Source organism: Lottia gigantea, assembly GCF_000327385.1.
Source record: "Lottia gigantea unplaced genomic scaffold LOTGIsca_317, whole genome shotgun sequence".
NCBI lineage: Eukaryota > Metazoa > Mollusca > Gastropoda > Lottiidae > Lottia > Lottia gigantea.
In genome coordinates, this window is record NW_008709057.1 from 50,547 (window position 1) to 61,959 (window position 11,413).

General features: G+C 36.7%; 3 protein-coding genes across 3 annotated transcripts; all 3 read left to right on the forward strand.

Moving 5' to 3' along the window:
* Positions 1 to 1,136: 1,136 nt before the first annotated feature.
* On the forward strand, positions 1,137 to 4,646 carry LOTGIDRAFT_175606 (hypothetical protein; the record flags this gene model as incomplete). Its single annotated transcript, XM_009057896.1, has 6 exons — positions 1,137 to 1,153; positions 2,715 to 2,719; positions 3,060 to 3,410; positions 3,766 to 3,807; positions 3,999 to 4,040; positions 4,543 to 4,646. 6 exons carry the CDS (start codon positions 1,137 to 1,139, stop codon positions 4,644 to 4,646), a joined length of 561 nt encoding a protein of 186 aa, XP_009056144.1.
* Positions 4,647 to 7,538: 2,892 nt separating this feature from the next.
* LOTGIDRAFT_175607 (hypothetical protein) lies at positions 7,539 to 8,222 on the forward strand (the record flags this gene model as incomplete). The annotated part of the gene is made up of 1 exon (XM_009057897.1): positions 7,539 to 8,222. The coding sequence occupies one exon, from the start codon at positions 7,539 to 7,541 to the stop codon at positions 8,220 to 8,222; it is 684 nt and encodes a 227-aa protein (XP_009056145.1).
* A 2,045-nt stretch (positions 8,223 to 10,267) lies between these two features.
* Positions 10,268 to 11,149, forward strand: LOTGIDRAFT_175608 (hypothetical protein; the record flags this gene model as incomplete). The annotated part of the gene is made up of 1 exon (XM_009057898.1): positions 10,268 to 11,149. The coding sequence occupies one exon, from the start codon at positions 10,268 to 10,270 to the stop codon at positions 11,147 to 11,149; it is 882 nt and encodes a 293-aa protein (XP_009056146.1).
* Between the last annotated feature and the right edge of the window lie 264 nt (positions 11,150 to 11,413).

Here is an 11,413-nt window from a genome sequence, read left to right on the forward strand (position 1 = left end):
AAAGCAAAGGAAAAGCGATTACAGCAAATATGCAAGTTTCCTAAAGGACACAGGGAGCGAAAATGCCAAGACCTAACTTTGCCAAATGGAGTTATTTTGCCCAAGTGTTGGGTCTTTTCTTGCTCGGTAGACCTTCAGCACTTGGAAAAACACACCAAAGCAAAGGAAAGACGATTACAGCAAAAATGCAAGTTTCCTATAAGACACATACAGCGAAAATGCCAAGACCTAACTTTGCCAAATGGGATTATTTTGTCCAAGAGGGGTCTTTTCCTGCTCGATAGACCGCCAGCACTTGGAAAAACACACCAAAGCAAAGGAGAAACGATTACAGTAAATATGCAAGTTTCCTAAAGGACAAATACAGCGAAAATGCCAAGTGTAGTCCTGCAATAGGAATTGGTGCGACTGGCCTATAGTTCAATGGAGTTATTATTGTTCATGCGCTTCTAATAAATACAAGAGTTCATAAATTTCTTTTCTTACAAAAACCACAAACAGTAAAAACCAAATAGGCTTAGGCCTATATATACATCGAAGTAATCAGGAGTACAGAAGACGAACGAAGCGAATATACAAATGAAGCGATTAACTGAAATATATAAAATATATCAGAAATAAGTGATATGAACAATATCTGATTGAAGGGAGACAACCCTCATATAACAATATTCTAACAAGCCAGACCACAATTAATCTATGCAACCAAAAGCCAAAAAGTACAAAACGGGTGCGAAACGAAGTAATTCTAAGCATCCCTATAATGCGAACGAAGTAAATCTAAGCATCCCAATAATGCGAACGAAGTAAATCTAAGCATCCCAATAATGCGAACGAAGTAAATCTAAGCATCCCAATAATGCGAACGAAGTAAATCTAAGCATCCCAATAATGCGAACGAAGTAGGCCTAAATCTAAACATCCCAATAATGCAATCTACATACATCCCACTAATGTACTCTAAATACATCCCAATAATGCAATCTACATACATCCCAATAATGCAATCTACATACATCCCAATAATGTACTCTAAATACATCCCAATAATGTACTCATATATAATATAGAACTATACATCCCAATAATGCAAGTTACGAACGAAGGCGAATGAAAACGAATCGAAAGGGCTTATTATGGCTCACGAAGCAAGGTAGATTTGACAACTAAAAACCTATCCGAAAGCAATGAAATGCATACACAATGTTACAAAATATACAATAAAACAGTCATTACCAAATTTGTTGTTCTCCATAGTCTGAATTCCTAATTGCAAAACATCGAAAAACGAAATGGTCCAACGTAAAGAACTGTATTTTCCCACAAACCGGAAAACGTGCGAATTATAGTCTCGATTATTTAGACGCTATTTTTAGAATTGAAGGCAAAGTTCGTTTTGAACCCTACAAGAATATTACTTTGCATAAATAGAACATTTTTTCAACACTATTCACATTGCATAGCGTGCACACCCTTTCATTGTACGGAACGTTTTCCCATTTACTCTTTAATACCATCAGCCTGTTCTAAATTTACATAACATGGTTTTATATTTATAATACAAGAATGTATTTATCAAATACAATTCAGACTCTAAATTAATTCATATTATGAATAATATTGCAATCCTAATGGCGAAAGATGATAAGCTGAAAATTGCCACAAACGGTCCGCCGAGAAATCGGCAAATATTTGCCGACCTTCTGCGTAGCTTCGCAGATACGTTTGAATGCACTTTTGGCGACAAAAAGTCGTGAATGCATCTCTACCAATTTCACTGCAAGCCCGGCGAACCTTCTGCATTAGCCACTGCGAAGCATTGAAATTGTCAACGTTTTATCTTCGCCATTCTTGCAAATCATCGCAAAGCCCAGTTGGACTGAGGTTTTTATATACCAACTGCAACATGTCGGGGAATATTCGGCTAAGTTAAGCGATACCTTTGAAATGGTTAGAGGATAATCGCCAAATAGTTCAGAAAATTCTCAAACATCGCCAATACAACGCTGAAGATTTTCAGATATATCGGCAACAGTCGCCGTCAATCATTGACGATTAATCTCGGTCATGGTCAGCAGATCGATCGCAGATTATCGGCGAGCATCGCATACTTGTCGCTTAATATTGCAGATTCATCTCCGTTCCACTATTTCTATAATTTTGTCGCTGTATATCGCAAGACATCGCAAAACTTTTCCACGTTTCCCCATTGCAAGACCATCACAGATTCCTAAATTCTCAGTGGGACTGGGGCTTTTAAGGCTCTAGACTAACTAGAGTAAAATAAATATTTTTTGTTTAATGATCAATACAGTATAACAATAATGTAACATAGGCTTACCTATCTCAAAGTTGTCAATTTATATTATGATAAATAGAGGAAATATACCATTTTATAAAATACATTGATAAATAACTCCAACTTCAAGTGGGTTATATCCTATTAGTAAGATTGTCTTTTAAAATAGAAGTGAACTTAGAAGAGGAGCACGTTAAACAGCGTTCCGGTGCACTTTTTCTCATTATCCTTTCTAACACAGCAAGTCCTGTCTGAACAACACTGAGTTAGTCTGCTATATTTGTACCCCAAATCAAGTATAACAATAAAATAACTTCCCCTATCTGGTATCTTTTTTTTTTGAACTTGTATGCATTTATTTTTATCATTTAGGCTATGACTGTTATAATTGGAAATTGTATGCTATATATTTCAGATCAGGTGACAGATTAACATATGATATAATAATCTTATATGCTTGTAACAGTGTGTCAGCTTGTTGACGCCTATTATGTTTAACAAACGGCTTTCCGTAGTTGTTACTAAAGGAATGTTGATTATCATCATAATTTTGATTATCAAAGCTACAGTTATAGGTGAGTTTCAAGATGATATACAAGAATTATATAATTTCTTGTGTTTTTTTCTCGACAAGGCAACTTGAAACACTGGCCAACAAAAGCATCCAGCAATACAATACAATACTGATTAAAAGGAAAGTATGACCCAGCTGAGGTAAAACGCTGATACAGGCCATGCTTGTCATTTAAATTTTTTTCAGGTAGTACTAATACAAGTACATTATGTTATGGAGCACCTGGTCAAGCATGTACAACTCACAGACTATCTTGTCCTATTCCTCTAGTGATACAGATAATAAATACATCATATGGATATAGATCAGAATGTAAAGATATTCAAGGTTTATCTGCATGTACTAATACAACATGTTGTAATGAAGAACTGGGTGATTGTTTTCAACCATTTTCATGTGATAATCTTCAACAAGTTACAGGAAATTGCAGTGGATTAAATACTTGTACTATAAATGGATTTCGTGAGGTTCATGGTAAAGAATGTGGTGGATCTGTTAGTGCTTATAGTAAAATACAATATGATTGTGTAACTAAAGGTAATGTTGAAATTGTTTAATTACTTTGATAGTATATCCTATGACATACACTTTCCAGAATGCACTTCGCACACAGGGCGACAACTTCAACTCCACAAAACTAAGTGCTTGACTACGTCACTACTTGCGAAGGGCCTTGTGTGATATAGCGTATTTTGCGATTAGTGACGTCATCAAACTCTGATTGAAAATTGGAATGGAATGCCCTCAGTGTCCCCGATACTAATAATTTTTTTTAGAAAACCTCTTTACAACCCCTTTATCTATAAGTTCTACATCTGGTTAATTGATTTAAACTTCATAGTCTTTGTATCTCTGTATTTATCAAATGATTCTATTCTAATTTATTTTGTAGATTTTTATACAACAGCTTCTATGATCGATTCTTCTCTACTCGGTAAATACAGTTTTGTGTTTATACTGACGATTTACAACCTACAACATAATGTTTTAATGTAATAAGCGACATTGATCGCCATTTAAGAAGTAATAAATATACGTTCTTTTCTCAACGTTCTGCTACATTGAGGTTTTTAGATGTAAATGCAGTGTATATATTACTGTTATCATTTCTATTTTAATTTGTAGATAATTCTACAACAGATTTTATGAGATATTCTACATCACACGGTAAATAAAGTTTTATACTGACAGATTATAACTTAATGTAATAATGTTATAACCAACATTGATTGCCATTTTAGAAGAAGGTTTTTAGATTTAAGTTATTGTAATTATTTAAAGGAATTGTAAAGATGAATTCTAAAAATAATTTATGTGTATCGCGGATACCTATATCATCAATTTGCACCATTCAAATTTTCAATCAGTCGTCTGTGGTTCCTGTAATTGCACAAAAACTAAGTGTTTGATGACCTCACTAATCGCGAAGGGCTTTAATATGTGATATAGTATCTTTTTGGATTAGTGACGTCATCGAAAACTGACGTCTGATTGAAAATTGGAATGGTGCTAATAAATTTCATCAGTGTCCCCCATACACATATTTCTTTTTATTAGAAAACCTCTTTACAACACCTTTATCTATAAGTTCAACAAGTTTATTACTTTAAACTAAAAGTCTTTGTATCTCTGTAGTTATCAAATGATTCTATTCTAATTTATTTTGTAGATTTTTCTACAACAGCTTCTATGATCGATTCTTCTCTACTCGGTAAATACAGTTTTGTGTTTATACTGACGATTTACAACCTACAACATAATGTTTTAATGTAATAAGCGACATTGATCGCCATTTAAGAAGTAATAAATATACGTTCTTTTCTCAACGTTCTGCTACATTGAGGTTTTTAGATGTAAATGCAGTGTATATATTTAATTATAATCTTTATATTTTAGGAGAAGTAGGAAAAACTTTTAACATCAAAAACTTCGTAAATTATACCCTGAGAATATTTCTAAAATATTTTATTTACATTTATGTATCTTCTTGATCAAACCTAGTTTGTTTTAAAAGGGTTAATAACAACAGAGCATATTAATTGTTAATTTTCGGTGTTCGGCTTCATAATAGCTCGATATAATTAGTTGAAACATTCAGAATACTGAATTTTCAAGTTAGTATGTTGAATTTTCAAGTTAGTATGTTGAATTTTCAAGTTAGTATCTTGAATTTAGTAACTTGAATTTTCAAGTTAGTATCTTGAATTTTCAAGTTAGTATCTTGAATTTAGTAACTTGAATTTTCAAGTTTGTATGTTGAATTTTCAAGTTAGTAACTTGAATTTTCAAGTTAGTAACTTGAATTTTCAAGTTTGTATCTTGAATTTTCAAGTTTGTATCTTGAATTTTCAAGTTAGTATCTCGAATTTTCAAGTTACTAACTTGAAAATTCAAAAAAAAAAAAAAAATGAATGGCCCTGATACGCTTCCGTATGCTTCCGTATAATAGTCTTTCTTGGTAGTTTTCAAATAATTTTATTCAAATTTGTAGATACTTCTATAAAAACTTCTATGAGTGATTCTACTCCACACGGTAAATCAAGTTTTATATTTATACTGACGATTTACAGATTATAACTTAATGTAATAATGTAATAAGCAACATTGATTACAATTTTAGAAGTAATAAATCTATGTCCTTCATCGTCCAGCTACAAGGAGGTTTTTATATGTAAATGTATTTATTTAACTATAATCTTTACCTCTAGTCCATTGATTTAAACTTGATAGCCCTGTGTCGCTGTTGTTATCATTTCTATTTTAATTTGTAGATTATTATACAACAGATTTTATGAGATGTTCTACATCACAAGGTAAATAAAGTTTTATACTGACAGATTATAACTTAATTAAATAATGTTATAACCAACATTGATTACCATTTTAGAAATAATAAATCTATGTCCTTTTCTCATCGTCCTGCTACAATGAGGTTATTAGATGTAAATTATTGTAATTATTTAAAGGAATTGTAAAGATTTGTTCTAAAAAAATGTTTATGTGTATCAAGGATACCTATATCAATTTGCACCATTCCAATTTCCAATCAGATGTCTGTGGTTCCTGCAATTCCACAAAAACTAAGTGTTTGATGACGTCACTAATCGCGAAAGGCTTTGAGTGATATAGCATAAATTTTCAATTAGTGACGAACACTGACGTCTGATTGAAAATTGGACTGGTGAGAATTGATGCCATCAGCGCCAGTAGGTTACCTCACTTGACTCACCGTTTGTGTACATCTACAATATAAGTGGTCTAAGTCCAACAAAGGGAAGTAAGTTATTATTAACTTAACTAATCTCCTCTGGGTTTATCGTTTGTTATTATTTGTTTATTAAAACCATTCTCCACCAGTATTTGTGCTTTAATGGCATTGTGCTCCAGACTGGCGTGGTGGCCTACGCTGGGATTTACCTACCTCGAAGTATTTTATCAAAGAAAAGAGACAGTCTTAAACGGATCGAAGGACACAATACTTACACCATTCGCATTTGGAAAAGCAACTCAATTGTAAGTAAATTGCTGTTACTGGTGAGATGGCGAATATACGCACACCAAAACAGTGGGCTCTAACAAAATAAGAGACAATTACTTCATTCGAAGCCCGGAGACAAAATTTACAATATATCTTGTCACTAGATCAAAATTTCGCATCATACCTTGTTGATGGTGTCACATGGGAAAAGAAAACGGCTACTACACCTAAAAGAGGATTTGTATCTGATGGAGAGAATGTACCAGAGGCAAGAAGAAGAACAGATGATCAAACAGTCACTCATTTAGAACTTATACTCGGACAGATAGCGAATTACTGCCCAGTTATTTCCAGAAATACCATTGTCAAAAATTTAACATCCTTAACACAGATTTGGTAAGCAATTCGTTTACATTACGGATTTCAGCTCACATGATCCCATTTCCTGGATTTTAACGGTATTTCCCTTAATCCCGACGAGCGCCCTGAAGATTTGTACCAGCGTCTAATCTCCTTTATAGAGGACAATTTACTTACCACAGCCGGAAGGATATCACATCATGGTTCTTTTCCAACGTCTGATGAAGAATTAACTCCTTCTCTTGAGAATATGGTCGTCTTGGCAAGGTTGCGCTTAATTCATCCAGATTTACCAAAATTGGTCAAACAACGATACGGCACTGAACTTCGGTCACAGACATTAGCCACTTGAAACCAGAAATATCAGTAGCACTCGATTCCTTATTGGACGAACTTCACACAACTGCAGATGCGAAAATACTAAGAACCACCACCAAGGATTCGTTGACGTCATATAAAACTACGCAAAATAGGTCACAATCACTCAGACAATCGACAAAGATTTGTCCCCTTTGCAAACAATCTGGGCGATCTAATTATCAACATTTTTTGAGCCAGTGTCAATTCCTCCCCAGCGCAGACAAAAACTTTATGTCAAAAGCTCGCCATGCCATCTGTCTCGAAGACACCCAGTCAATATCTGACAATGCCACATCAGACGTTGAAGAGGGACTAACAACAGATAGGTCTAATCACAATATTTAACATGTCGTGTTATCACTAGACAATCGCCTTATATACCAGCTTTCTACGAGCACTATTGTTTACAACTTACATTAGATACAGGTGCTGAAACGAACTTGGTCAAACTCTCAACCGTCCATAATATGGGACTCAATATATCTAAAACATCTCAGTGGGCTCTCCAAGCTGGTGGAATTGCACCTTTAAAGGTTTTAGGTGAAATACATACCACTCTTTCCTACGACAATAAACCGCTTCGCTTGGACGCCTTAGTTGTGGATGAATTGGATGTTGATGTGTTAGCTGGAACTTCATTTATGTCTTGCAACGACATCTCTGTACGACCTTCAACACGCGAGATTTCATTGCATGGTATCGTCGTTTATCAATATGGTGATATCAAATCATGTAAAGACTCATCAACCATACGCAGAACCCAAGCATATGTTTTACGCACATCATCACAGACAGTAGTTTGGCCAGGGGACTTTCTTGAAGTTTGTCTGCGCCCGGAACTACAAAAAGACCAGTATGTTGCTATAGAGACAAGAACAGATACCTCATCGTCTCCTCATACAAAGTTGTCTCGAACTTGGCCTCAGTCTAACATTTTACCAACCGTAGCTGGAAAAGTGCGAATCCCTAATCTTTCTACTGAACCCCATTGTATTCGTCGAAATAGTCATTTTTGTCAAGTACAATCTGTGACGTCAGTTCCTACCAATCCAGTTGAAATAACTTTAGCTACCCAGTCTCATACCACAAAAGTCATCACCAATTCTCAAGCTGTTCGTCTAAACCCCGATTCAATTTTAACCCCCTGTTAGCATCAGCAATTTCAGAATGTTTTGACTGAATATGATCATGTCTTTGACTCCAAAATATCGGGATATAATGGCGCTGTAGGACCATTCGAAGCAGTAGTGAACATGGGCCCTGTTGAGCCTCCACAAAGGAAGGGTCGTGTTCCACAGTATTCTAAAAACAAACTTTACGAATTACAAGAGAAATTCGATCAACTAGAATCCATGGGTGTTTTTAGAAAACCTGAAGAGCTAGGACTTACTGTTGAATACTTGAATCCTTCATTTCTTGTGAAGAAGCAGTCTGGTGGACATCGATTGGTAACTGCCTTTTCAGATGTCGCTCGCTATAGCGCCATCTCTTATGCCTAATATGGATTCGATTCTGCGCACCATTGCTTGCTGGGAATACATTATAGTTACCGATTTGACTAATTCTTTCTACCAGATTCCTCTCTCGAAAGCCTCTATGAAGTATTGCGGTGTTGCCACTCCTTACCGTGGTATAAGAGTGTACACTCGTTCGGCTATGGGTATGCCGGGATCTGAGACAGCATTGGAGGAGTTGATGTGTCGTATTTTGGGAGATTTACTACAGGAAGGCGCTGTCACGAAACTCGCTGATGACCTTTACATTGGCGGTAACTCACCCGACGAGCTCCTTCGCCGATTCCAGCGAACTCTTCAAGCCTTAAGTGTGTGTAATATGCGACTTTCTGCTTCAAAAACTATTATATGTCCGAAAGATACTACTATATTGACTCTGCGAGTCCCCATAGAATTTCTACCTTGTCTACTACTCAACCACCTGAGAATGTTCGTGGTCTTAGAGCATTTATAGGAGCATATAAAGTTCTTATGCGTGTCATCCCTAACTGTTCCAGTTTTATAAGAACCTTGGATACTGCCATAGCTGGCTTACAGTCAACAGATAAAATACCTTGGACCGGTGATCTTCGTGCCCAGTATACGACTGCTCAGACTGCTCTCACCACCAATAAGAGTATCCTGTTACCACGTCCATCCGATCAACTCTGGATAGTAACAGATGGTTCCATCAAACAAAATGGCATCGGCGCAACCCTATATGTTACAAGACAGTCCCATATGTACCTGTCGGGTTTCTTCAGCGCAAAACTTCATCAACGCCAGGTTACTTGGTTACCCTGTGAAATAGAAGCGTTGTCAATAGCTGCCTGTATCGAACATTTTTTCCGTATATAATTCAATCCACTCAGACTACCTGTTTATTGACTGACAGTAAGCCCTGTGTTCAGGCAGTGGAAAAATTGTGCAGAGGAGAGTTCTCAAACAGTCCCCGTGTTACGTCCTTCTTATCTGCCGTTAGCAGATACCAAGTTAGCGTCAGGCATCTCGCTGGGAAGGCTAATATCCCGTCCGACTTTGCGAGTAGAAATGCGCCCGATTGTAATCAGCCTAACTGCCAAATTTGCTTGTTCATAATCAAATTAGAAGAATCCGTCGTCAGATGTGTTAAACCCTCTGATGTACTTGCCGGTAATACCAAGATACCATTTTCATCCCGGTCTGCTTGGATTTCTACTCAGGCTGACAGTCCTGATTTACGCCGCGTTCATGCACATTTATAACAAGGAACTCGACCCTCAAAGAAGATCACTAACCTAAGTGATGTAAAACGTTATCTTAATTCTATTACCATAGCCAAGGATGGACTTTTGGTTGTTAAACATAATGAGCCATTTTATCCGTCATCAGAATTGACATTAGTTCCTAAAGAGGTATTACATGGTTTACTAACAGCTCGTTAGACAAGTTTCGAAGCGCCAGTTTTTCGCTTTAGGAATGGATCAAGCAATAGCAGACGTTACCTCCGATTGTTATGTCTGTACTTCTTTGAAACATTTGCCTGATCATATCTTTAATCCATCAACTAGCGTTCCTCCAGGAACAGTTTCAATATCCTTCGTCGTTCCAAGCAATTTATATTTCTCATAAGGGAGACCACTACGTCACACACCACAACTACTCTTATAGAGAATGAGAAGTCCTCTACATTTCGTGACATTCTTTCTCGTCTATTATTGACCATGAAACCAATTGATGGACCCCCTGTATCAGTTCGAGTTGATCCCGCGCCAGGGTTCACCCCTCTTGTATCAGATCAAACACTACTGAAACTTGGAATCTCACTCGAAGTCGGTAGAATCAAAAACCCTAATAAGAATCCTGTAGCTGAGAGGGCTATCCAAGAATTACAGGATGAGTTATTACGTCAGGAACCTGGTGGTGGTCCTGTTACACCATTGGGATTGTCAATAACTACGGCTCGTATGAATTCAAGAGTCCGGTCTCATGGCTTATCAGCTCATGAACTATGGATCCAAAGAAGTCAAGTGACAAATCAACAGATTCCTATCTCTGATCGCGAAGTAATTCTTTTTCAACATTCTCGACGACTAGCAAATCATCCTTACAGCTTTAGATCGAAGAATCATCGACGTCCCAACACTGTTGCTAAAGTTGGCGATTTAGTTTACCTTACCTGTGATGGCATCAAAGACAAAGGTTGTGAACGATACATCGTCACATCAACTGATGACAATTGGTTTTACATCCGTAAATTCCTTGGCGCTCAATTACGATCGTCCATGCCACCTAGACGTTCATACCACAATGATTCTAGTGAAGTAAGCGTGTACGAAGATACGGATCATGATATACGCCTTACCGATGCCGACCAGGTGTCAAAAGATGCTGCTCCAAGTCAAGATCAATCTCTTCTTGTCGAAGAGCCTCCTAAGGTAGATCCCCCGATACCTCCAGATATTCCAGAGCTACTGAGTCAACCAGTTGAAGACGCTGATACAGCTGCTGTCATTCCTTCTTCGGATCCGTTGTCATCTCTCCCTACCCGACCCAAACGCATAGTAAAGCGGCCTGCTTATTTGAATGACTATCAGTGTGATTAAAAGCAAAGTTATGCTAAATGTTTTTTGTTTTTCAAATAATAATTTGCTTTGTTATGTACCTTTGACAGTTCGTCAATCTCGGTGCCTTACTTTATGTACCATTTTAGTTATATTTAATGAAAAGAGAAGTTGCGCCAGTAGGTTACCTCACTTGACTCACCGTTTGTGTACATCTACAATATTAGTGGTCAAAGTCCAACAAAGGGAAGTAAGTTATTATTAACTTCCCGTTCTTCTCTGGGTTTATCGTTTGTTATTATTTGT